Below are 27,464 nucleotides of genomic sequence, written 5' to 3' on the forward strand. Positions count from 1 at the left end.
TCCTGTGTTCTTAAAGATGTGAGCATTGTGCATCTTCCCTGAGCAGCTCACATTGATGTCAGTGAAGCATTCCTTGGGATCCACCATATCCACTTGCATAACCATAGAAAAGTAGGCCCTTTCTGATCATGTCAAAAATAGAGATATGCATGTCATCTATTGATCCACCTCAGTTTGGGAACTCCATTGCTGCAAATCCATCTGCTATATTCTGCACATTGCTGAGAGTCACCGTCCTGTACAGTAGGAGATGATTAATGGCCCTGCACACTTGCGTGACAAAGGCCCCCCCCAGTGGATTTCCTGTCTCCAAATTTATTCTGGACTGACCAGTAACAATCTGGCGTTGCAAGTTTCCACAGTGCTATCATCACTTACTTCTCCACTGTCAATGCCGCTCTCATTTTGGTGTCCATGCTCTGGAGGGCTGGGGCAAGCTTGGCACACCAAACTAGGAATGTAGATTGTCACCAATGCTCGTCATCCCAAATCTGCAGTATGATGCAAGCCCACCAGCTAGTGTCTGTTTCTTGGGCCCAGAAGTGGTGCACCACCATCTGCAGCTGCTCTGTGAATTCCACCCACAACTTTGAGTTGGTTCTCACGATGGTCTACAGCAATCTGTCCTCCAAGGAATCGTCATGTTCCCTGTGGCTCTCCTTGAGACTCTGCAAATACTTACAGCATCGTGCACCCTGTGCTTGCAGCACTCATGACAACGGTGCAGACCTGTGCAGGCTTCGTGCTAAGCTTGGAGACAGCGAGGACAGTCATGCGGGATTGTGGGATTTTAAAAAAAGATGCAAACATTATGGGATACAGATAGTTGCAAACTGGGAAGCTGACCGTATACTCGCAGTCACCCCTGCACAATTCGTTTTGGCCCCATCATGCATTGCTGGAACTTCCCAAAAGACAGTGCTCTGGATTTTGGCAAATTGCATGCTGGGATACCCACCCATGGTGCACCACATTGCATCAGTAAAAGTGCTCCTGGTGAGTACGAGCACTGCTGACACAAGGCACCAAGTATGCATGTGCACAAGTGATGTACTAACTGGCAGCTGTATGCTGCCATAACTTGAGTCGACATAAGTTTGTAACATAGACAAGGCTTTAGATTAGTCAGATGAATAAAAGTTTAGAATGTAATCTGCTCATCATAATGTGCTGATTTTCTTTTGCATTTGTTTGTTTCTGGTCAGTTTCTGATGAGAACAGTTTGTTCTTTTCTATTACAGTCATGCTCTTGGGTTTGTGTTTCCAGCACCTTCAGGGGAAGGTGGTTTTAATTTAAATGAAAGTGTGTTTTAGACTTTCCTTACTAGGTTTTGTTAAATCCTTTTTAATCTACTAAACTTTGGTTTTAAATTGAGTTTGACTATTTCCTCTAATGACTCAGAAGTCCATTGACTTACTTGATTCCAGTGTTCTTTTGGAACCACAACTTTTAGCAAATATATTTATCTCAGTTCCTGATTAAATTGTACCTCTGTCCCCCTTATGATCTCCATGAGGGCATCCTTCTTAGTCTTGGGTCTGTAGTTCTTACCTTTCTTGGGCCAGAATCCCATGATCCTCTCCTTCCAGGCTGGAGTTTAGGCTGCAAACTCTTGCAATTAACTGTGATCACCTCAGCAGATCTGACTTCAGTTCAGCATTTGCAGTTATGTTCTCCCAGGGGGCATTGACCAACCAGCTGTCATATATCAAAATACTGTTTGTTCAGAACAAAAGCATTTTAGAGAAAACATCTTAAAAACAAATAGATTATACGCATGCCTTGTTTACTAGATGACAGTCCATCTTCCATATGGAGATTCTGGAGATTTAAAATGCTCCAGGTCTTTTCCACAGGGCCTGCCTTTCTTGGTCACACTCTCATGTTAGTTCATGGATCAAGTGTGAGCGAACAAGTCCTCTGGTCAGGGCTGATATTTTGTGAAGGTTCAAGTCCATTATCTGTTAAGACCAGGCCATGTTAATCTATGTGTTCTTTCCACCGGGGGGTGGGTGAAGCTTCATAATTCTTGTTACCTGTATTGATTCAGCATTAAGGTTTTGCATTAATTACCCCTTAGTGCTTTTAGTTCCTGTAGAAAGCATCCTTGAGCTCACTCATTGAACCAGGAATACAACTGGTGGCAAGCCCATAAAAGTACATATATCATTTATAAATTTAACATAATGTCTTTGGATATTCTAGGGTTCTATAGCATCTGTCACATCTCAATATAATAGTCTTGGAATATTCCATGTGCACCTGTCACAACTTGTTTCTACACAGTGATTAGGTGATCATGGATGTCAGTGCTATTGCAGCCTAATGTGCTATTCTGAATGTAAGCTAGCCTTGGTTTCTGTACTGCTGATACTAACTTCAAGTCTTTTCCTTTAGTTATTTAAGCGCAGAAATGTTGCTACAGCTGAGGAAGAAGCAGAGGAGGAAGTGATGTCAGATGGAGGCTTTCATGAAGCTCAACTGAACAATATGGAGATGACTTCTGTAAGTGAGCATGATGCTTTCAGAATTTCTGCATGCATATTCTCTCTCTCTGTAAATAAAATGGTTGGTAGGTAGGTGGATAGTGGTAGATAGTTCCATAGGCAGGATTGGCACTAGTCCCAAAGAGCTTATATTCTAAAACGGACAGAGACAACATATCTGGTAATGGATCAGATTGTGCCAGAGAAACATGATGGAAAGACTGGTTGGTTGGTTTGTTTTCCAAGAAAACTCTGGGTAAAATGTGCTGTCTGAAACAACTCTTTATGGATTTTGTTCTTGAGGCTGTGATGCAGAGAAACTTGCCAATATGTAGTAGTAGGAAGAAGGCCTGAAACTTAAGCCCTTCTATCAGAGGCCTGGGCTAAAGTAGCGTTCAAAACTTTGCTGCTATAAAGTTAAGTTGTGAGCAAGAAGTAGGCCCTGCTCACAAAATCTGGCAAGAATAGGACTGATATTGCAGAAACACACATTCCTAAGAAGCGCTAGGCACAGAATACACATGCAAACACATTCCAGAAGGGTGGTACTAGAATACCCCATACCAAGAATGGTACAAACACTTTCCCCAAAGATAATAGGAACACACTGACTCCTCCTAAAGATAAGGTCAAGATGATAGTGTCATTGATAGAGATGTACAAGGTCATGGGTGGTAACGGACTATGTTAATAGATGTTAACTATGTCAGAAGGACAATATGTAATTTGTTTGTACTCAGAGGGAGTGTCTTTGGCCAGTTTAGAGGGCAGTGGGAAGTCCTGCCACTGACTGAGCTGCGTCCATTGTTACGGGCATACATATATTAGTGGTCCAGTACAGTCTTCAGGATACTAGTATCATGTTTTGTCGACAATAAACCTGCCTGGGTGCCTTCGTGCCTTAACAGATCTTGTGGTCATTGGGTGGTTCGCTTGAGGTCTGCTGTGCCAACTGTCTGCGCAGAGCTGGCACGGCACACAGGTACAGCACTCATGCAGCTGAACGTCTAACCACATATGTGATTAAAAATCATGCTTCATTTAGTTTGGTACAGAACCCACTAGTCGCTAATATCATTGTGAAATGTGTGAACACATACAATGTAAGGAGTTATGTATGTCTACTGAAAATATGCTTTAAAGTCTGTATCAAGGCAGAGTTGACAAAAGATGTTTATTCACCTGTCTCTGTCAGCATGTAAGTTAAGCATTGTAGGCTGACACAATGGAGAATCATTTGCATGTGAAGTCGTCAGGGGGTTGTGAAATCAACAGGGAGGCAGCATACTGGAAAATAAGCCAGGGGGTGTGTGGGGTGTTATCCTGATTCTGGGTACAGACAGTGAATTCTGAAGGGTATATGGAGAATAAGGAAGATGCTCTCTCATCCCGCACTAAGTAATCGGGCAGTGCGATTTACATTCATGAAAATGGGATTACAACTAGCCTTGGTTAAAATGATGCAGAGGACATTTGGGGTGAGATAAACTTCTTAAGACAGAAGGTTAGCCTGTTCAGCTTAGTCTCTAGAAATCGTGTTATGATTTTGTTGTATATGTAACCTTTTGTTTTCATTATTCTTACTCACTATTTCTTGAATCTTTGATAATAAACTTGTTTTCACTATAAATATATGTAAGTGTCTGATATTAAACTAGGGGCTGATCCTGAGTTGAATCATACAAGCTGGTGTGTTCACTGGCCCTTAGAAACGACAGACCTGGTTTTTCTGTGAATGTTCAGTGGATAAGGGGCTGGACGCTACAGGGGAATGCTTCAAAGGGGCTCAGGGACTGGGGGTACACCTACTGTTAACCTCAAAGGCAACGTAAGGGTTGGCATAGCCCAGAGGAAGGTGCTTGAGTGGCTCTCAGACTGATAGTGTCGGGGAGCTGAAACACAGTTGAGCACAAGCAAGTCTTTCTCACGCTGTATACGGGGGGGAGGAGGGGGCGCGGTATTAAGGTGACTCAGTCTTGGAACCCCGAGAAGAATCACTTTTGATTTTCTAATTTTCACCAAAATCACTAGGGATCTGCCCATTGATGTTAAGAATGTTCTCTGACATTTTGGAATTCAGTGGTTGTAGTTTTCAAAAGTTATTGCATTACATACAGAGGAATACCATTGAAATGAGTGTGTAGATTTGCTTTGCTCTGCCAAAAACTCATTAACAGAGTAACCTGGATGGCTCAGTGGATCCCTAACGAGATATAGAGACTCACATAGCTAGTTCTCCTAAAATTTATCCCAGGTCAGTAGTGATAGAAAGCTGTAACCATTTGTTTTAAAGCTTATGTGAAATGGACCTGGAGAAAAGCATGGGAGAGTGTTTCAGTCTAAATGGGACAGGTGCTAATTTTAAAAACTACAATTGCAAATATCTCAAATTAGCATCCATGAAAATCTGAGAGAGAGGGGACACTTGAAATTTAACTCCCCTCTTCTCCTAAATTACCTATCTTGCAAAATATAGACCAGTAATTCTTCACTAATGGAAGTGGAAGTGCAGAGAAAGCTCAGGTATTTTTATCTGTTTCATCTATAACCCTCCTAGAGTAGGATTTGATGACTTGGTGGTCAGAAGATCTGAGCCCTTTCTACACTACTCCTTCCACCTGTGGACCTGCATGTGTGCTGAACTGTGCATCCTTTTTTTCCTGCTGTAGACAAAGTTTCCAGGTCAAAGTTGAAGGACACTGGTCAGAGTAGTGAAGGAAAGCTAGCACTGCTGCTGTGATGTTCATGCTCAGGAATTCAGTCATCAGGGTTGTCGGTCTTTCACCAGAACTAAAACCATTTATACTTTTTTAAAATTACAGGTTTTGTGTGAATTGAGGTGCTACAAAAGTGGCTTGAAGCAAACATAATGGACAGGTCTAGACAATAACTTATCCTAGCCACAAACACCCATCTATCAATAACTTTACTATTTCAATCCTTATCTTCCTTCTCCTGATAAGATACTGCCAGTTATATGGTGGTTTTGTGATGTGGAAAATGTCTGCTAATTTTGCTCATATACCTTAAAAAAAAAAATTTGGATTCTAGAGATGAAAAGTTCACAAATTAGCATGCTACCATCTAAAGCCCTTTGAATGATCACACTAACAGTCAATAATATCACTCTTGTTGGCTAGCTTCTTACATAGTAATAAACTCAATAGCACAGTTTGGCAAATGTTGTTATAATCTTTTCTCTCTGAATTCAATCCAAAATTTACTAGTTTGCTTTCCCTATGTAATCCCAGAATGCCGTCATCACCTCTGATATGATTGAGATGATTTTCTCCAATAGCCCAGAGCAGCAGCTCTCAGCCACTCAGAAATTCCGGAAGCTACTTTCAAAAGGTGAGTACTGAAGCTACTTAGAGTTGTAATGTTGAGGTGGGGGGATATGTTTTATATTCCAGCTATTATAATAGAATCATAGAAGATTAGGGTTGGAAGACACCTCACGAGTTCATCTAGTCCAACCCCCTGCTCAAAGCAGGACCAACCCCAACTAATGATCCCAGCCAGGGCTTTGTCGAGCCCGGCCGTAAAAACCTCTAAGGATGGAGATTCCACCATCCCCGTAGGGAACCCATTTCAGTGCTTCACCACCCTCCTAGTGAAATAGTTTTTCCTAATATCCAACCTAAACCTCCCCCACTGCAACTTGAGACCATTGCTCCTTTTCTGTCATCTGCCACCACTGAGAACAGCCGAGTTCCATTCTCTTTGGAACGCCCCCTCTTCAGGTAGTTGAATGTTGCTATCAATTCCCCCCTCACTCACTCTTCTAGTAACGGGATAGTGAACTGTCTTTGTGACATGAAAGATATCTTAGCACCATACTCTTCAAACCCCTGCCAGTCTCACTACATATTCTAGCATCAGGGCAGTAATTCCTTCAGTGTGACAGGTTAAAGTATCTGTGGGTCTGACTGTTCCTGTCTTGGCTGCTGTCTCCTCTGGTTTGGACTCTATAATCCTCTCCCATCCTCCTTTTATTTCATTTGTTATGCTCATTTTTTACTACTTTAAAAGAGTTTTTTTTAATTTCTGGTTCCTCCTTGTGTGGCTTGCTCTGTTTCCTGGCATTACTGTTATGGATCCTCACTGTAACCAGTGTTGTGTGTTTTTTGGACACTAACCCACTTCAGGGTCATAGTCAGCTTCATAGCTACTGATACCTCCACTTGAGTGGCTTCCCACCTCTGGGACTGCAGAGTCCCACAGGAAGTTGGGCTTTAAATCTTGTGCCTCTTATAAGGCTAAAATATTGATCAACTGGTATACCTTTGACACTTGAATAGATCACTCCTTGAGGCGGAACTCCATCTGTGCAAGCTTTATCCTTTCAGCCAGAAGCAAAAGATATTCACTTCAAAGCACTCCTTAGTATACTTGCATTCCTCAGATCCAAATAGTTTAGATTATCATGGGTTTCTTATGCTTTGAGGTTTATGGTACCCTGACTGAAGCAGAGGAATAGGGAGTATTGTCAAGAATGGATAGCCTTATCGTTCAACTTGTGGGTGTGCCACAGGCTTTCTTGTGTAATTTATGGTCAGATCCCTCAATCTGCGTCTTGAGTCCCCATCTGTAAAGTAGGGATAATGCTTCCCTACCCTGTGAGGGTAAATTATTCATTTATTATTGTGGTAGCACCTAGAAATTCTGATTAGGCCATTAGACTAGGCACATGTGACAGAACAATCCCTGACCCAAAGAGTTTATAATCTAAGATAGAGAACAAGTGAATAAAACAAAGAAATGGAGTTGGGGAGGCAAGGTAAAAAGTGAAACAATCACATTTAGTCACAATATTCACTAATGTTTGTGGGGACCTCAGCTATGATGGTTTTGGAGGCCATATGAATATCCTAGAATCATAGGTTTTTAGGAGAAGGAACTGTTGTGATCTAGTCTGATTCCTTGTATAACATAGGCCATATAATTTCACTTTCTAATTTCTGTATTAAACTCAATGTCCTCTAGTTGAATTAGAGCCTGTCTTTTAGAAAGACATATATTTTCTTGATTTTAAATATTTCAAATAGAGAATTGTAAATGGTTTCACTTAATCTGCACCTTATTTCCCATTTGAATTTGCCAAGCTTTAACGTTTAACCAGTGACTCTTGTTATGCCTTTGTCAGGTAGATTAAAGATCCCTCTACTCTCACATATTTTCTCCTCAATTATAGTCCATGATGATATCACTTCTTACATTTCTTCAATAAACTAGGTAGTGGTCACTGATGGAGCTGTCTAAGAGATACCATAGGCAACACAGGTTCTTCTTCGTGTGATTGCTCAGGTGTATTCCACTATAGGTGTGCATGCTCGCCACGTGTACCGGTGCCGGAAGTTTTTCCCTTAGCAGTATCTGTAGTGGGGGAGCACCGCTGCGACCCCTGGAGTGGCGACGATATATCGCGCCATAAAGGGGGCTGCGTGCTCCCCCAACCCTCAGTTCCTTCTTGCCGCCAGTGAAGGTAGTTGGAACTTGCTCCAGCGTTTATAGCCTTAGTGGTATCTAGTTCACTGAACTGTTTCTTTGCTGGACTTTTCTTTCGTTAGTGTCTGGCTCGGAGCATGCCCCGTGGCCCAGGCTTCAAGTTGTATATGACTCTTGTCACAACTCTATGCCCAGAAGCGATCCACACACTCAGTGTCTTCGCTGTCTGGGCGAGGCTCACATTAGTGAGCATTGTAAGATTTGCCACTCCTTCAAGCCTCAGACAAAGCGGGAGTGTGAAATCCGACTCCGCGCTTTGCTAATGGAGTCGGCACTGGCCCTGGCACCGGCGCGTCGACCCGGCACCACGTCTTTGGTGCGCAGCGAGGCACCGTCGTCGACTTGGCACTGCTCTCCCAGTAAGAAGCAAGGGAAGACTCAGCGGCGCTGAGAGAAGGAGAGGGGTGAGGCCAGACCCGAGTTGGGCAGCCCACGATCCCCGTCGGGACAGAGACCTCCGACTCGTGCTGAGCAGAGTACTCCGGTCCTGTCTGCGCGAGCCTCGCCTGAAGTGTGCATGCCTTCGACGCCAGAGGCAGTTCAGGCCGTGACATCCTAGCCCTTCCAGTGCCGGGAGCACCGCTTCAGTCGGGCCCCCGGTCCCGTGGAAAGCCACCTTTGGGCGCCCATCAGCCCTCCCCAGAGGTATCGGAGGTCAAGGTACCTTCCAGGGTCGAGGTGCCGAGCAGAGGCCCGCGTCGTACGTCAACTCCGTGTGCCAGCTCTTCTGCGAGCGAGTCCCACTCCTCTGGTCTCGAGCGCTGTAGAGTAGGTGACAAGAAGCGACACCGTTCTTCCTTGAGTCTGTCTGAGAGGAACAGCTCCCGATGCCGTCGGCACCGGCGCTTGTATTCCAGCGCCCGCCGTCACAGAGGCCGTGCTCCCAGTCGGTCCCGAGAGTCCCTGGCACCGAGGCGCCGTGGCCACAGACGCCGCAGGGAATCCAGAGACAGCTCCTCAGACATCTGCCTCTCTACTTCATCCAGGTCGAAGTCTCGGGGCAGGAGCCGTCACGACAGAGACTGTTCCAGTCGTTCCTACGGCACTGTGCGCTCCTCCAGGACTTTGGCGTTGGCATGCAGCCGTCTCTTCCCGGGCCGCAACGCACTGCAGGAGCAACCAGCTCTGCCTGCGCTCCGGGCGTCCCAGTTCCATGCCGTTCCCTGGCAAGGACAATGGTGCCAGTGGGTACTGTGGCCTCAGGCACCCTCACAGCTGGGACCTTGCTCCGTGGTGGGAGCCTCTCAAGACCGCCTTGTGTCGCCTCCCCGGGACCGGGATGGTGCTGCGGACGCCGAACAACGGCACCGACCCCGGGACATGACCCGGACGTCGAGCTTACGATGCTGTTGGTGGCTGAGGGCACCGCACCATCTGCCTCTTCGGCGCCGGGCGATTCAGTTGCGGTACCGCCTCCCTCTTCTCAAGAGGACTTCAGGGCGCACCAAGAGCTGCGGTGAGTGGCAGCAAATCTTGAGCTCCGGGCCGAGGAGATGGAGGAGCCCTCCGACACCTTGTTTAATGTCCTCATCTCCTTGATACCAGGGTGGGTGGCCCTCCCATTCCATCAGGGGGTGGTCAACATCACCTCTGGCAGACTCCGGCCTCTCTTGGCCCCATTTCCAAGAAGGCCCAAAGGAAGTATTTCGTCCCCGCAAGGGGTCACTAGTACCTATACACCCACCCGGCTCCGAACTCTTTGGTGGTAGTCGGTCCATCACCATGAGCGGAACGGCCAGCCTGCTCCCATACCAAAGGACAAGGACTTGATACCTTTGGGAAAAAGGTTTATTCGTCTGCCAGTTTCCAGCTCAGAGTGGCCAACCAACAGGCACTGCTGAGTTGTTATGAGTTTAATCTCTGGGGATCCCTCCCCAAGTTCGAACCCCTTCTTCAAGACAAGGACAAGAAGGAGTTCTGGGCTCTGGTTGAAGAGGGTGCGTCGGCGGCCAAAGCAGCTCTCCAGGCGGCTTCGGACGCAGCGGGGACAGCCGCTCGGTCAATGGCTTCGGTGGTCTCCATGCGAAGGGCATCGTGGCTCTCGCTTTCGGGGCTGTCCATGTAGTCCCAATCGATAATGCAGGACCTGCCGTTTGATGGCAAAGCGTTATTTGCGGACCAGACAGATACCCATCTGCATGGGATGAAGGACTCCTGCACCACCCTGCAGACACTGGGCCTCTATGTCCCACCTTCTAAGGACAAGCCCAGGCCTCAAACCTCTGCTCCTCTGGCTTGGGGCAGATACGAAACCCCGCCTAAGCGGGAGAGAGACCAAAGGCGTCGGGCCCAATGCCAATCCCGTTCGGCCCCAAGGCCCGGGCCCTCGAAGGCCAAGAGGCTGGGGAAACGGCGTTTTTGACTTGTTGAGGGGGGTCACCAGACCTGTTGCCAGTGTACCCCCCACCCTCCAGTTAATAAAGTTGCGTTTTATCAACTGTTTATAGGTTTTCCGACTGCAGTGGCCCCGTATAACGTCGGACCAATGGGTCCTCAGCACCATCTCCCAAGGGTACAGATTGCAGTTTGTTTCAACCCCTCCCCCAACCATCCCCCGTCCCGGGAGCTGTCCGGGGACCTGGAGCATACCCTCCTCCTCCGCCAGGAGGTAGACCGCCTCCTCTCCCTCGGAGCTGTGGAGAGAGTATCTTGGGAATTTCAGGGCAAGGGATTTTACTCCAGGTATTTCCTCATCCCGAAGGCGAAGGGCAGGCTTTGGCCCATACTCGACCTGTGGAATCTCAACCAGTTCCTGGTTCGTTGCAAATTCCGCATGGTGTCCCTGGCCTCTATTATTCCATCCCTAGACCAGGGGGATTGGTTTGCGGCACTGGACCTCCAGGATGCGTACTTCCACATCCACCCTGTCTTTTTGACGAAGGTAGTCTCGGCTTTTCATATGGATCAGGACATTTTCCTCCCGGTCCTTTGCCCTAAGCCCCATTCCTCCAATGAGGAACTCCGCCTGCACATGTTAGACGTGCGCAGAGCGCTGGCCTTCTACCTGGACAGAACCAGGCCATTTAGGAAGTCTTCCCAGCTGTTCATTGCGTCGGCCGAGCGCTCGAGGGGACGACCGGTGTCCACTCAGCGGATTTCCCGCTGGATCACCTCATGCATTCGCACCCGTTACGACCTGGCAGAGATTCCCCCGCCTCCTATTGTGAAGGCTCATTTGACGAGAGCCCAGGCCTTGTCAGCGGCCTATGTGGCTCATGTCCCTATTCAGGACATCTGTAGGGCTGCTACGTGGTCCTCTGTCCACACCTTTTCACTGCACTATGCAATCGTCTCCCAAACGAGGGATGACGCCGGGTTTGGTAGGGCGGTGCTCCGCCCGGGTAACCCTTAAAACTTAAACTTCTACCCGCCTCCATCAGGTATAGCTTGGAGTCAGCTATAGTGGAATACACATGAGCAATCATTCGAAGAAGAAAGGACAGTTACCTGTTCCGTAACTGGCGTTCTTCGAGATGTGTTGCTCAGGCGTATTCCACGTCCCACCCTCCTTCCCCTCTGTCGGAGTTGTCTAGCAAGAAGGAACTGAGGGAGGGGGGAGCACGCAGTCCTCTTTATGGCGCGATATATCGTCGCCACTCCAGGGGTCGCAGCGGTGCTCCCCCACTACAGATACTGCTAAGGGAAAAACTGGCACCGGTGCACGTGGCGAGCATGCACACCTATAGCGGAATACACCTGAGCAACACATCTCGAAGAACGCCAGTTACGGAACAGGTAACTGTCCTTTTTGGGGATGTTTTGTAACTGTTGGGAAAGTCTGAACTTGGCACATGAATTGAAGTTCTGGTTTTGATTATAGTTCTGTTGGTTTTCAGCATAGAGCAGGGGTGGGCAAACTTTTTGGCTTGAGGGCCACACCGGGGATCCAAAACTGTTTGGAGGGCAGGGTAGGGAAGGCTGTGCCTCCCCAAACAGCCTGGTCCCTGCCCTCTATCCGCCCCCTTCCACTTCCTGCCCCCTGACTGCCCCTCTCAGAACCCCTGACCCGTCCAACATCCCTCCCCCTCTCCTTGTCCCCTGACTGCTCCCTCCTGGGAGAATCTAGAAATAAAGAATGTAGATCACCCTTAGAAGATGGAATCCTGGAATAAAGTGACAGTGAAAAGGACTTGGGGATAATGGTAGATAACCAGTTGAATATGAGCTCCGGATATGATACTTTATCTACGAGGGCAAACATAATTCTTGGATTTGTAAGAAGTAAAATGTCAAGTAGGAGTAGGGAAGTGTTATTACCTCTGTACGTGGCATTAGACTATTGCTATAGAATAGTCTGTCCGCTTCTGGTGTCAACACTTCAAAATGGATGTTGAAAAATTGGAAAAGATTCAGAAGGTGCTACAGGAATGATCTGAGATCTGGAATACCTGCCTTATCATGAGAGACTTAAGAAACTTAATCTGTTTTAGTTTATCCAAGAGAAAGTTAAATGACTTGACTGTGGGCTAAAAGTGCCTCATGGAGAAGAGATTTCTGATAGTAGATGGCTCTTTATGCATTTTCGGCTAAATGAATGAGATCCAATGGTTGAAAACTAAAGCTAGATAAATTTAGTCTAAAATAAGGTGCAATATTTCAAATTAGGGTGATCAACCATTGGAACAACTTTCTTATGGGTGAGGTGGATGCTTCATCACTTAAAGTCTTTTAATGAAAAGACCAGATATTTTCTAAAAGATAAACTAAAGGGCAAAAAAGTTATGGTCTTGACGCAGAAATTCCTGTGGGAGGTTTTATGGCCTGTATTATTCAGGAAGTCAGACTCAGTGATTGTAATGGTCCCTTGTGGCCTATAATCTATGACTATTAAATGAAGAGGAGATGGTTTGGGCTGTTTTATCCTCACAACAACAACAAACCTTTGGACCTAGGCGATGTTTGTGTGGCTCAAACATGCTGCTTTCTGGAAAATTGTAAGACCGCTGCTCCACATGCACATGTGTCAGAGGCCGTAGTCTTTCTTTTTCATAAATGAGCCTGTTGGTTTTATGAATTGGCTTCTTTTCCTGTGTGTGTGTGTGTGTGTGTCTGTATGTATGTATGTTTTCTCCCCAACCCATCCCCAGAATCATGGTGCTGGAATCCACTTTCTATGGCAGATGTAAATCCCTGTCCTTGATATGGGCAAAGTAATGTTGGTGTAAAATGTAATTTTCTTTGACAAAGAGATAAATTAACATAATGGGATTTTGGTGTAGTTACTTGGGAATTTCTATGCAAAGAGATTCTTGTATCTAATTTCACATTCTATTTTAAACAGAGCCTAATCCACCAATAGATGAAGTGATCAGCACACCAGGAGTGGTGGCCAGGTTTGTGGAGTTCCTCAAACAAAAAGAAAATTGTACATTACAGGTGCACAATATTTCTCCCCCCACCCCCTATTTTATGAATGGAATTGGTGATCATGAAAATTAATGTCGGGATGTTAGTAGCTAAAAGCAGGTACACATTAAGCAAGCCACCACCTTCCTCCCAGGCTATGACAATGAAACTGAATCTTAACTCAAAGGACTCCTGCGATTTCAGCTTTAGGCCTCGGAGAAGAGGCTGAGTATGTCAGGTCATAGTATGGTGGCTAGGATGGGACCACCACATTGACTTTCTTCTGTATCAGAAGCAGGATTTGAATGCCAGCCTGGAAAGGTGAAATACCAGTGAACTATCCCACATTGTCTTTTTTCTCCTTTGTGTGATTGCACATGTCCATTCCACTTCAGGTATGTGCATGCCCAATGCACCAGAGTTTCTTTGGTATGACCTGCCAAGGTGACGCATGCATCTTCTGCTGCCTCGTGTTGCTCCATAATCGTATACAGTGCGGAGCCACCCTAGGTCCCTCTGATTTCCTTCTTACCACTTGTGATCAGTAGTTGGAGCATGTCAGCTTGCTTCTGCAAGATTTCATCCCTTACAGGGAATGTCTTATCCTTCTGTAAATAGTTAATGGTACTTGTTTGATAGTTAGAAAAATAACAAATGAAATTTATATTAATTTTTCTTTTCCTTTGGTATTGGTTCACTATTGTTACGGGGTGCCAGAGCCCAGTACCAAGATATGGCTTGGTCTCCAGTGTTTAAACCTTGTGCTGGCTGCAAAAAATTGAAGCTGGTGAGTGACCCTCATTTAGAGACTGCTGCCAAATTTGCAGAGACTTTAAGCCTTGGATGAACAAAAACAGAGGCAAGATTACACCACATCTTTATGAAGGCCTCCCTGCATCAGCCTTCTGAGTCTTCCCTCTTGGGGCTTGCACTGAGTACTTCAGCATAAGTTGAGAATTGCTCCACTGGACATTGCCTTGGAATGCCTGCACCAATCCCCTTCCCTGGTGACAAAGAAGAAGCACAAGAGGTTGGAATAACCCAAGGAGCTGAGACTTAGCTCCACTAAATGATTGAAGTCCCTGGTAAGTACTCAGGAGGACAGGGAGTATGTCCTCTGGCAAGAGATGCTCTCTGGTACCAATCTCTTCGAATACTTCTGTGCAACAACATCAGCAGCAAGAAAGCCTCTTGGTACCGATGATACTGGAGGCCTACGCAGCAGCGCAAGATCTACTCTGCCTTTCAGTACCCGACTACCCCGTGGTACAGGAGATACTTTGGTACCAGGTGAGCTATCTTCAGGACCTGGGGATGGACTTACCTCAGGCTTGTGGTCAGTCCTTGGTACATTGAGCATCCAATGTTTTCTCAACCGGTGCCGTTTAGGAGTGAACCTACTCTGGTACTGATATCCCTGTTACTGCTATATCAGGAATGGCACCCATAGACTTTGGCACTGCTTGATGTAGTGCGCTACCATGGTCAGCTGACTCAGGATCGTCCTCAGAGTCGGAGTTAACTTCTTGTGCCTTTCCCTTCTGAGATATACGATGACACTCCCCTTTTCATTGAGGGAGTTTCGTTACTGGTGCCTATTGCATGTCCCAAGACAGTCTAGATTAGGGGAACCTTGGAGCACTCATGGCTGTGGTCCTGTGCCATACCCATAGCCCTATTGGAACCCTTGGGGCATGCCTCCTGCTTCCAGATCTTCCCTTTTTAGATCTACTGCCAGGCGGCATGCTAACTCACGTGATGAGGTCCAGGAGTATGTCTTCGGTACTGAGCAAAACACTGTAAGCCTCTGAGCTATGAAACATCCACTCGCTACAATGCAGGAGGATCAGTCTAAGCCTTCTTTGCATTTCTCTTTGTCATTGCCTGATGAGATTGTTGCTCCTGGAGATACATCACTAGTCTAAGATGACTACAGGGCTTAGTGAGACCTTTTAAAGAGAGTAGCTACATCTCTTGATATCCCTGTTGAGGTAGTCCAGGAGAGTCCTCATGGACTTGTGGACATTCTGGAGTTAGCAGGGCATTCTAGAGTCTCTCTCCCGATCAACGAGGCCATCCTAGAGCCTATAAGATCCTTGTGGCATATGCCATCCTTGCTGCCTCCAACAGTCAAGAGAACAAAAAGAAGGTACTATGTCCTTTCTCAAGACTATGAGCATCCCGCGTCAGGTTCCTTGGTGTCTTGGCAGTAAATGAGTGTGTCAGGGTTGTCCTTCTTCTACCCCAAAGGACAAAGATGCAAAGAAATTTGACATTTTTGGTAGGAAAATATATTCCATGTTTGGTCTACAATTTCACATTGCTAACCAACAAGCATTGTTGGCCAGATATGACTTCTCTGTCTGGGATAATATGCGGCAGTTCTTAGATAAGTTGTCAAAAGATGCGAGAGAAGAATTCCAGGCTCTGTTAGACTAAGGGCAAGCTGGTGGCTCGGACCTCTCTGCAAGCATCCTTAGACAGGGCAGATTTAGTGGCTAAAGCCATGGCATCTGCAGTATCTATGCACAGATGTTTATGGCTTCAGTCCTTGGGTTTTCCACAGGAGGTCCAGCAGAGGATACAGGCTTTCCCCTCTGAAGGTCCTACATTCTTGTAGAAGCTAGATGAGATGCTCCACAGTCTTAAAATTTGAGGACCGCATTGAAATTATTGAGAATTTACATACCATTCCTTAAAAGAAAGCATTTCCACCCTTAGTTTCTACATAGATACCTGCCTTTCCCACTGAGACCGCCTGTCCAATCTAGCAAACAAAGAAAGAACCACGGGAGAAGACCAATCCCTTATCAGTTTTCTTCTTCGGCAGATTCTTCCAGACAATCAGGGAAACCCAAACTGTCTGTTGAATGGTCTTGTCAAGCACAGAGTACCAGATCACATCGTTCAAGTTTCTCCTTTCTCTTATTTTTTCCAGCAGGGTTTCCTGCTTCCTATTTGCTTGCTCCCATATTACCACAGATGCTGAGTCCTAAGTAGTGAGGAATGGGGATACACCTGGCAGTATATTTCCATCTCTTCCTCCCTGACCGTCCCTCTTTAGGGACCATTGTCATGAGGGTGTCCTCCTCTGAGAAATGCAGTCTCTTCTCTGTTGGGAGCTCTAGAAGAGGTGATCACCCTCCCTGCACTGAGGGAAGGGTTTTTAATCATATTACTTCCTGATTCCAAAGGCAAAAAACGGTCTCAGGCTGTCCTCCATGGGAAGTTTGAACAAATATATAAAGGAAATAAGGTTTTGCATGGTTGCCTTGGCCACCATCATCCCCTCCTGGTGACTGGTACGCTGCCCTTGACTTGAAGGACTCCTATTTCTACGTGGCAATCCATCCAAGCCTCCAGAAATTCCTAAGACTTTTGGTCAACAACATCTATTATGAGTTTACAGTTCTACGCTTTGACCTGTCTGCTGCCCCGCAAGTATTTACAAAATGCACAGCAGTGGTTGCAGGATTCCTAAGGAAACAAGGTGTGCAAATATTTCCTCACCTACATAACTGGCTGTTATGAGATCTATCCAGGGTCTGTTGCCTTTTTGGAGTTCGGATCTGTTGATTAATTAGGACTAGTCAGTCTTCTTCCAGTTCAGAGAATGAATTATAGGAGCAATCTTGGATTCTGCAGTAGCCAGGGCATTCCTGACAATGTTAAACATTTCCATAGATCTAAAAGCTCATCTGTTTACAACAGTAAAAAATTGCCTCAGTCTACTGGGACACATGACCTCCTGCATGTACGTGGTTCAACATGCCAGACTTCATCTCGAAGTTGCCAGGCTGGTTAAAGTCAGTTTGAGCTTGTCATGCAGTGACAATACCTGCAGGAGTACTCGCTCTCCATCTGATGGTCTGGATGCTCCATGGATAAGGCAGAGAGTTCAGGGAATGTGCAAAACACCTTCTACTAGATAAACTTATATGTTGAAGTGGAAATGATTCTCCTTATGGTCAAAACAGAAGGGTGTTTCAGCAGTCCTGGCCTCTAGCCAACATGTTTTTTTCTCACCTGAAACAACAAGGCCTATTGATTAGTTTAATCAGAATTCACCTGGCAGCTATTTTTACTTTCCACCTCCAATTCCAGGCTGTTCAGTATTTTCTGATTCTGCCAGTCTGATTCTTAAAGGGTCTGGTTAGGTTATATCCCCACGTCATAGATCCCATTTCTTCCTGGGACTTAAATGTGGTGCTAAGTCAGTTGATGCGTCCTCCCTTTGAACCCATGGCTATTTGCTATTTGCTGCATCTCTCTATGACAGTAGCATTTTTTGGCAGCTATTACCACTGTGGAAAGAGTGGTGGAGTTACGAGCTTTGATAGCTGAAACTCTTTGCACAGATTTTTATAAGGAAAAGTTATAGTTTCAGCCACATCTGAAATTCCTGACTGAAGTAATATCGTAATTCCACCTCAATCAAGCCATATATTTACCAACTTTCTTTCCTAAGTCCTATTTTCATAAGGATGAGGAGAGACTGCATACCTTGGGTGCTAGAAGGGCGTTGGCTTTTTACTTAGAATGAGGTCTTTCAGATCTTCATCACAGTTGTTTGTCCGTTGCAGACAAGATGAAAGGCTTTACAGTCTCAATGCAGAGGATTTCATCCTGCATTATGTATGTGCATTGACATTGCTGATATACTCTCTCCAAGCAGAGTGGTAGTGCTCACTACAAAATCTCAGGCAGCTTCTGGAGCTTTTTTGGCTCAAGTGCCTATAGCAGATATTTGTAGAGTTGCAACTTGGTCATCGGTACCTACCTTTACAACTCATTATGCTATATCTCAGCAGTCCAGAGATGTTGCCAAGTTCAGATGAGTAGTTCTTCAGTCCTCGTTCAGGTAGACTTTGAAACCTACCTCTGGATTGAACTATTTATGAGTCACCTGAAGTGGAATGACATGTGCAATCACATGAAGAAGACAATACGGTTACTGACCTGTTCTGTAGCTGTTGTTCTTCGAGATGTTGCACATGTCCATTCCATGACCTACCCTCTCACCTCTATATCAGTGTCTGTCCGGTAAGAAGGAACTGGGGAGACCAGGTCTGTGGTGGCTCCACCTATTATACCATTGTGTAGCAGTATGAGGCAGCAGAGAGTGCATACGCCACTCCGACAGGTATCACTGATTGAAAAATCTCTGTCTCTGGTGCACTGGGTGTGTGCACACCTGAAATGAAATGGACATGGGCAACACATCTCGAAGATCAACAGTTAGAGCAGGTTAGTAACTGTTTTTATGCCAATCCAGAATGAAAAATTTAGACCTGAATATAGATAACTTCCAAGGTGACAAAGGTAGGAAATCTGTAACTTTTCTTGAGTTGGTTTTGGAAATGTGATTATGGTTTAGAATAGAAGTTAATCTCCTTGTCACAAGCCTATCCCTTGGGAATGCCTTTCACTTTTACTCTGGTTCATTGTAGCTGGAATTTTTTCCTGGCCAGTAGAAAATAGAGGGAAAGGAAGGAAATCTGGCCTAACCATACCAAATCTATACAGATTAATGGTAGTTTAATTTAATAAAATAAGTGGGTTAGAATAAATGTTCTTTCAAAATTCATAAAATAACAGGTACTTTTTCAGTGCAGTGTGCAGGTTAAACGCTGTCTTATGGAGTTCTTCAGTACGGGCCAGGGTTTCTTTCCTCTGTAATAGAAGGGTGTGATAAATTAGGATCTCTTCACACAATACTCTTGCACTAGGTGGCCTCCACTGTAATGGGAAACACTGCTTCTTCTTTGAGTAGTATCCCGATGGATGCGCCACTGTACGTGTATCTGCGTCCCTCTGCTGCTGATCAGAGAATTTTGGTAGCAGTGTCCATTTGACCCGTGCATGTGCTGTCTTTCGCCCCTCTCCCCTTCCTCCCTGTGGTCTGTCATGAGGCTAACCAGCATTGCGCATGTGAACTCTTCTCAGTTCCATCTCAACTGCCCGTGGCTAGAGATGGAGCTTTAGCTGACTGTTAGTGGATCATTGCATTCTATAGAATTACTAGTTGGTTCTCTAATCTTTTAGAGCTCCCTTTTCTTTTTTCACTTTTCACTTTTATTTATTTATATAGCTAAAAAAACACCTTTATGTTAAACTTTGTTTTTCTTTGCCCTCCCCCCTTTCATGGACAGGGCATGTCTGGTTCACTGGGCTTCAAGAAGTGTCTCATTTGCAAAGAATCTATCCCAGTGACTGACTGACATTCACAGTGCGTCTGCTCCCTGAGAGAGAACCACATCCCACAGAAGTGTGGGTTTTGCCAACAATTGAAACCCAGATCCAGAGGGATAGAGAAATGAGACTCAAACTTCTCCTAATGGAAGTGGCCCTCCAACCACCCTCGAAGCTGCGCCGAGACTCCTGATGGCGAGAATCCTCATCGCAACCCTCTACATCTAAGGGAGATGAGCTTAAAAAGTCAACCATGAGCCACTGTCACAAGACCTATATGAAAAGGCCTGTGAGTCCCCACAGCAAGCCCCGACCGAGCCGAAAAGTATCTCTGGCTCCCTTGGTATCGTTGGTACTGACAGAATTGAAGCCATCTAAATCTGGTACCAAGAGCTCACACAGTACTACCCTGACAGAACATGTTGGGCTACCTAAGGATGCGACAGGCACTGGCAAAGAATCATTGGTACTGCAAGAAAACTAGAGAATCCATCATAGGCAAGGCTCCTTCAGTGCAGACATCAACGTCGGTACCATTGTCGGCATGCCATGCACCAGTGGACCGTGTGATCAACCACATCACCAACTCTTTCGGTGCATATGTCTCAGTACTGCCAAATGCTACTGGTACCGCTGACTGCAGCACTGTCGGACTTCCGGCACGCGACAGACCTTTTGTCTGACAAACTGGATTCACCTCTGCTTGGTACCAGGGCCCCGCTGCCAAGTCCACCCAGAGCTCCAGACTTGCCAGTGACATCATGCCATGCACCCCATTTTTGAGTGCTGAGTCAGACAGTGAACAAGAGGACATAATCTCCCACCACTCCTCTCATGTACCCTACAGTACCCATTTCCAGCATGGACCTCAGCCGTACCACCCATCTGACCCCCAGCCTCCTTGATATGGGCTGCCGTGGTACCAATCTCTCTGGGACCCTTCTAGGGTTGTCAACCCTTCTGGTTTTGCCAGGAGTCTCCTGGAATCAGGCCCTATCTCCCAGAGGCTACTGAAGCCAAACCGGGAGATTTTCGGTACTAAAAGTCCAGCAATGCAGCGGGGCTAAGGCAGTCTTCCTGCCTGCTCTGGCCCTGTGCCGCTCCCGGGAGTGGCCAGCATGTCCCTGCGGCCCCTGGAGAGGCCAGGGGGCTTTGCGCGCTGCCCTCACCCTGAGCGCTGACTCCACAGCTCCCATTGGCTGGGAACTGCAACTAATGGGAGCTGCGGGGGTGGCGCTTGCAGGAGCAGTGCGGGACCAGGGCAGGCAGGGAGCCTGCCTTAGCCCTGTAGTGCTACCGCCCGAGGTAAGCGCCTCACAGACGGAGGCTGCACCCCGCACTCCCTTCTGCACCCCTACCCCAGCCCAGAGCCCCCTCCTGCACCCAAACTCCCTCCCAGAGCCCACACACCTTGCCCCCACCAACACGCCAAGCCCCTCGGCCCCAGCATGGTGAAAGTGAGATGAGGGTGGGGGAGAGCGAGCGACAGAGGGAGGCGGGGATGGAGTGAGTGGGGCGGGGCCTCGGGTAATGGGGAGTGGCAAGGGTGTTTGGGTTTGTGTGATTAGAGAATTGGCAACCCTAGGCCCTTCCCACCCTCTCAGTGGCCTTACTTGGGACCCTTGGCAGGCATATAGACACCGTGCCTCTCGTGGCTCTAGCTTGGCCTATCAGGAGCCCATGAGACCCCTCCTTCGGCTGCTGTGTCGAGGATGTCTGAGCCCCCTGAACAGTTAGGAGAGGAAAAAGGCTGAAGTCGAGGAGGAGATTACCAAGGGGACCAACTTCTCATCTTCATCGCCAGATGAGAGAGTGATGCCCCCTCCTCTGTCGTTGGCAGATGACTTCAAGCTTTTCCAGGAGCTAGCTCAGAGGGTGACAGATGCATTACAACTACCATTACAAGAGGTGACTAGGTCACACCAAAAGCCTATTGGACATTCTACACTCCACTGCATTGTTCAGAGTAGCCCTTCCTAATAGTGAGGCCTTCTTGGAACCTACAAAACTCATATGGCAGACCCCAGCATCGGCCCTGCCAACATGTAAGCAGGACAATATAAATTATTACCTGCCAGCGAAAGATATGGACTTTTCTCTTCTCTCAGCTGCGCGCCCCCCTCCCTCCCAATTTGATCATTGTGGATGTGGTGAATTCAAGAGGCTGTCAGCATTACCTGAAATCCACCTTCTATGACTGGGACTGGAAGCACCTTAATCTTTTTGGCAGAAAAATATTTTCAAGGTGGTCATTTTGGCGATGATTATTCCAATGTTAGAAAAAGGAGACTGGTTCACGGCCTTGACCTCCAAGATGCTTATTTCCACATTTCGATCATACTGTGTCACAGAAGGTATTTCAGTTCAGATTCACCCTAGGCCAGGACCACTACCAGTACAGGATACTCCCTTTTGGCCTCTCATTGCCCGCCCCTCCCCCCCCCAAGTATTCTCCAAGGTCTTTTCTGTGATGGCAGCCTACCTACACTTCCAGGACATTATGGTTTACCTTACCTGAATGAGTCTCCTCAGGGGGCATTCCTTCGTCGAAGCCCAGCGAGTTATCCATACCACTCTGGATCTATTCAAGAGTCTGGGCCTACAAATCCATGCACAAAAATCAACATTAATACTGATACAGAGACTAGAATTCATAGGAGCCAATCTCTACTCTGAGCGAGAGCGCTCCTCCCACAATACAGATTCCTCGGTCTCGCCATACTTATAAAGACAGTGCAATCCAGCCCTCAGATATCGGCCAGACATTGCCTTCAGCTTCTGGGGCACATCAGTGATAGCTCATGCCAGACTTTGCATGAAATGCCTCCAAGCATAGTTTAGTTCGGGTTGCAGACTGAACAAAGACAACATAGACAAACTACTATTGATGCTCACCAAAATCAAACCATTCATGAATTGGTGGAAAGACCCAATAAATGCCTGCACAGTGCTGTCTCGGCTCCACCCTAAGCCCCAGTTTGCAGCTCCCATTGGCTAGGAACCACAGCCAATGGGAGCTGCGGGGTGGTGCCTGCGGGCAGGGGTGGTGTCTGCGGGCGGAGGAAGCACGTGGAGCTAGGAGCTGAGGGAGTGGAGCCCCTGTTGCCCTCCCAGGGAGGGCCCCCCCGGTAAGCACCGCCCTAGGCCCAGCCCTGAGCCCCCCTCCCAAACTCCTATGCCTGAGGTGCGGGGGGGCCCAACAGTGCCCCAGCAGCAGTCAGTGCGACTGGCCCAGGGGCTGCCTGAGCTGCTCGGGCGGCTCCCAGGCCATCTGGGCCGCTGCAGAAGTTACGGAAATCCACAGAATCTGTGACCTCTGTGACAAACATGGAGCTGTAGTCCTGGTGGACAATATAGCGTGCAAGTACAGGCGAGTTTCATCTTACGCTGGGGTTACGTTCCGCTGTCAGCGTGTAAAGCAAAAATCGTGTATAGTCAGAATTACATTGAGTGTAATGGCGGGCGGAATAGCCCGCACTAAAGGTGCAGTATTTAAATTGTTTTTTTTCTCTTTTGCCGACCGTGCAAAGCTGAATTTGTGCATGTTAAATGCGTGTAAGATGAGACTCGCCTGTATTACATAAACCATCAAGGAGGCGCCAGGTTGCCCTCTCTTTGTATGGAAACACTAAAGCTCTGGAACTGGTGCATTTCTCACAATGTTGCAATATGAGTGGCTTACCTACCAGGAGTACTCAACACAACAGTGGACAGTCTCAACCACAAATTCCCACATGACCACGAGTGGGAGATAGACTCAGTGATACTCCATGACTTACTCCGACAACGGGGGACACTGATAATAGACTTCTTTGCTACTTACCAGAACAAGAAATGTACATAGTACTGCTCCAGAGCTGGCATCAGCCAGCAGTCCATGGGGGATGCTCTCCTTCTCTCATAGGAGAAGGGCCTTATTTATGCCTTTCCCCCATTCCCTCCATTGCTGAAAGTCTTGTTGAAAATAAAAAGAGAAAAAGCAAACATCATGCCGATTGCTTCCACCTGGCCAAGATAGTCATGGTACCCTTAGCTGGCACAACTGGTGCTGTGTCCACCAATGACTCTTCTTACTAATGACACCAACCACTTCTTACTCCCTCTCCCAGAATGAGAGATGTACTCTCCATCCCAACCTACAGATATTATGTCTCAAAGCCTGGCTCTTTCATGGTACCAGGACATAGAAACATCACGCTCTGAAGAGGTACAGGAAGTGATATTACACAACAGGAAAGTGACTACTTCTCGTACTTACCTACAGATGTGGACTAGATTCTGGATCTGATGCCAGTCCAAAAGAGTCACCCTGGATACAGTCACTCTACCTGTAGTCCTAGACTATTTGCTGAATTTCAAGAAATCAGGATTGTCTTAGCTAACTGAAAGTACACTTAGCAGCAATAGTGACCTTCCACCAGTAGGTAGAAGAGTACTCAATTTTTTCACAAACTATAAAGAGGTTTTTCAAGGCCATATCAAACTTCTTTCCACAATCTAGGCTTCCTACCCGACGATGGGATCCCAATCTACTATTAAAAGGACTGACTAGACCGCCCTTTGAACCCATGGCCACTTGTTCTTCACCTTTCCATGAAGATGGCATTCCTGATCGCCATTACCTTGGCAAGAAGGATAGAGAGAGAGCGGCCCTGATGGCGCATTCCCCCTTCCCAGTATTCTTTCCTGACAGTCACATTTAGACCACATCCAAAGTTCACCCCCAAAGTAACTTCCATATTTCACGTGAACCAACTCATTCATTTTCCAACCTTTTATCCCAAACCTCACCAGGATAATAGGGAAGCCATCTTCCATATGCTCAAGGTAAGGAGAGTTTTAGCCTTTTATTTGAACAGGACAAGAGTTTTTAGAAAATCTCCAAGACTCTTTCTCTCCATCGTGGACAGGTCTAGAAGCCCACGATTTCAGCTCAAAGATTCTCTAAATGGGTCTTGGACTGTATCAAACTCTGTCAGATTCGCAATTTAGCACTCCCATTTACAATCTGCACACATTCTGTGAGATCTGTCGCCTTCTCCAAGGGTATCCCTATATCAGAAATCTGCAGAGCAGCTACCTGAGCATCTGCACATACATTTTGCAGAACACTGACATCCTGGGGGACTCTGCTGCAGATACCAGATTCAGTGCCACGGTACTGTCATCCATCACAGACTCGACTCCAAAGCCCAAGCCTTCAGTGGAGGATACTGCTTGGGAGTCACCTACAGTGGAGCATTCATAGGGACATTACTTGAAGAAGAGAAGAAGTTACTCGCCCTGTGCAGTAACAATGGTTCTTTGAATTGTGTGTCCCTATGGGTGCTCCATGACTCACCTTCCTCCCCTCTACTTTGGAGTTCTCATCATACACTCTGCAGTAGAGATGGAACTGAGGAGGGTTCACCTGCACAATGCTGGTTAGCCTCGTGGCAGACCACGAGGGGGAGGCAGTGCATGCACGGGCTGAACGGGCGCTGCTACCAAAATTCTCCGCTCAGCAGCGCAGGGACGCAGATACACCTACAGTGGAGCATCCATAGGGACACACATCTCGAAGAACCATCATTACTGCACAAGGTGAATAACTTCTTCAGATTGGCATTTGTAATCTCCATGGACCACTTTTCTATATGTAAGATGAGAATAGGTGAAATAGTGCTTCATTTATGCATAGATGCAGTCCTCCACGTCCTGACACGTTGTCAGTGCAGCCCTAAATTGGGCAAAATTTTGGCTCCCCTACTGTGCAAATTACATCTCCTGTGATTAAATCTATACTGAGCATTGAAGGGCAAAATGCAAACTAAATTAAGCCTCTAAATGTGTCAAACATCCCATGAACTGGGCTGTAGAGGGTAGAGATACTTCTTTTCCCTGTGGGGCATCAGGTGCCTCATGCTCTGTTACACCTGGAAAAAGAACGAGGAGTACTTGTGGCACCTTAGAGACTAACTAACAAATTTATTTGAGCATAAGCTTTTGTGGGCTAAGCGAGGACTGGCCTGTCTCCCAGGATCTGAGAGTGAGGGATCATCCTTCAGGATAGGTTGTAGATCCTTGATGATGTGCTGGAGAGGTTTTTTTGGGGCTGAAAGTGATGGCTAGTGGCGTTCTGTTACTTTCTTCGTTGGGCCTGTCCTGTAGTAGGTGACTTCTGGCTCTGTCAATGTTTCTTCACTTCAGCAGGTGGGTATTGTGGTTGTAAGAACGCTTGATAGCGATTTTATAGATGTTTGTCATCAAGGATCTACAGCCTAGCCTGAAGAACGACCCCTCACTCTCAGAGATCTTGGGAGACAGGCCAGTCCTCGCTTAAAGACAGCCCCCCAACCTGAAGCAAATACTCACCAGCAACCACACAATAAAAACACTAACCCAGGAACCTATCCTTGCAACAAAGCCCATTGCCAATTCTGTCCACATATCTATTCAGGGAACACTATTATAGGACCTAATCACATCAGCCACGCTATCAGAGGCTCGTTCACCTGCACATCTACCAATGTGATATATGCCATCATGTGCCAGCAATGCCCCTCTGCCATGTACATTGGCCAAACCGGATAGTATCTATGCAAAAGAATAAATAGACACAAATCAGACATCAAGAATTATAACATTCAAAAACCAGTCGGAGAACACTTCAACCTCCCTGGTCACTGAATTACAGACCTAAAAGTCTCAATTATTCAACAACAAAACTTCAAAAACAGACTCCAATGAGAAACTGCAGAACTTGAATTAATTTGCAAATTGGACATCATTAAATTAGGCTTGAATAAAGACTGGGAGTAGATGAGTCATTACACAAACTAAAAACTATTTCCCCATGTTAATTCTCCCCCTACTGTTACTCACACCTTCTTGTCAACTGTTTGAAATGGGCCATCCTGATTATTACTACAAAAGTTTTTTTTTCTCCTGATGATAATAGCCCACCTTAATCAATTAGTCTCATTAGAGTTGGTATGGCAACACCCATTTTTTCATGTTCTCTGTATATCTATATCTATCTTCCTACTATATTTGCCACTGCATGCATCTGATGAAGTGGGTTTTAGCCGACGAAAGCTTATGCTCAAATAAATTTGTTAGTCTCTAAGGTGCCACAAGTACTCCTCATTCTTTTTGCTGATACAAACTAACATGGCTACCACTCTGAAACCTATTACACCTGAGTTATTCCTCCTCCTCTTCTGAGCAAGGAGCTCTTTTCTTCCTCCCCTCCCCAGAAAAATAACCAAAAATACAGGAAGACTTCCCTCTAGCTTCACAATGTAGTTACTAGCAAGAGAAGCTGTTCAGATAAATGATTGCCTCACTTGAAGAAACAGGAGGTTTCGCTATGCGTCTCTGTCTCCAGGCAAGAGCTTTTTCCATTATTTTAATTTTTTTTTCGTCTTCTTGATGCCCCCAGTTGGCAGAGGGTTTTTGAGAATAGGAGTCTGCCAGACATTACCTGTTTTGTCCTCGTTCACAGTGTAGCAGATCCAGCTAAGATCAAAGGGGCTTCTGCTTGCAGCCCAGCTGTACAATAATGCACTGCCTCTCCCACTCTGCACTAATGTGGTAGGCAAACTTTCAACTGTTTGGAATAGAAATTTGGGACAGCTTTGCAGAATCTCCAAGCCAATAGCTCCTTGTTACTCAGTGCCCTCCGCCAAGGTGAAACCTGGCAACAAGGGCTGACTCAAACAGCAGCAACTTAGCAGGCAAGCTTTTAGTTGCTTGGAGTGGAAATTAAGTAGCAGGAGCTGGTATTTTGAAAAAACCAATCTGGGATGAATTATGGTATCCAGGAGTTGCAAACCACTGTGCAGGATGCCCTATCGATTTCAGCCTGCCATAGTAACCAGGTGTGTTGCCCCAGAAAGGGTATGTCTACACAGTAAAGAAAAACCCATGGCTGGCCTATGCCAGCTGAC

The 27,464-nt window shown here is 46.5% G+C and overlaps 1 protein-coding gene across 9 annotated transcripts in view; it reads left to right on the top strand.

The window, feature by feature from the left end:
- KPNA1 (karyopherin subunit alpha 1) overlaps positions 1–27,464 on the top strand; it is a 145,777-nt gene that overhangs the window by 16,194 nt on the left and 102,119 nt on the right. For all 9 annotated transcript variants that reach the window (XR_004647882.1, XR_004647883.1, XM_034787719.1 and 6 more), the window contains 3 exons: positions 2,399–2,506; positions 5,739–5,838; positions 13,277–13,371. Coding sequence is in view for 7 of the 9 variants with exons in the window: in XM_034787719.1 (XP_034643610.1) it covers positions 2,399–2,506; positions 5,739–5,838; positions 13,277–13,371 (303 nt within the window). In the remaining 2 variants the exon portion in view is untranslated. The remainder of the gene's footprint in view (positions 1–2,398; positions 2,507–5,738; positions 5,839–13,276; positions 13,372–27,464) is intronic.

Source organism: Trachemys scripta, chromosome 1 (genome assembly GCF_013100865.1).
Source record: "Trachemys scripta elegans isolate TJP31775 chromosome 1, CAS_Tse_1.0, whole genome shotgun sequence".
NCBI lineage: Eukaryota > Metazoa > Chordata > Testudines > Emydidae > Trachemys > Trachemys scripta.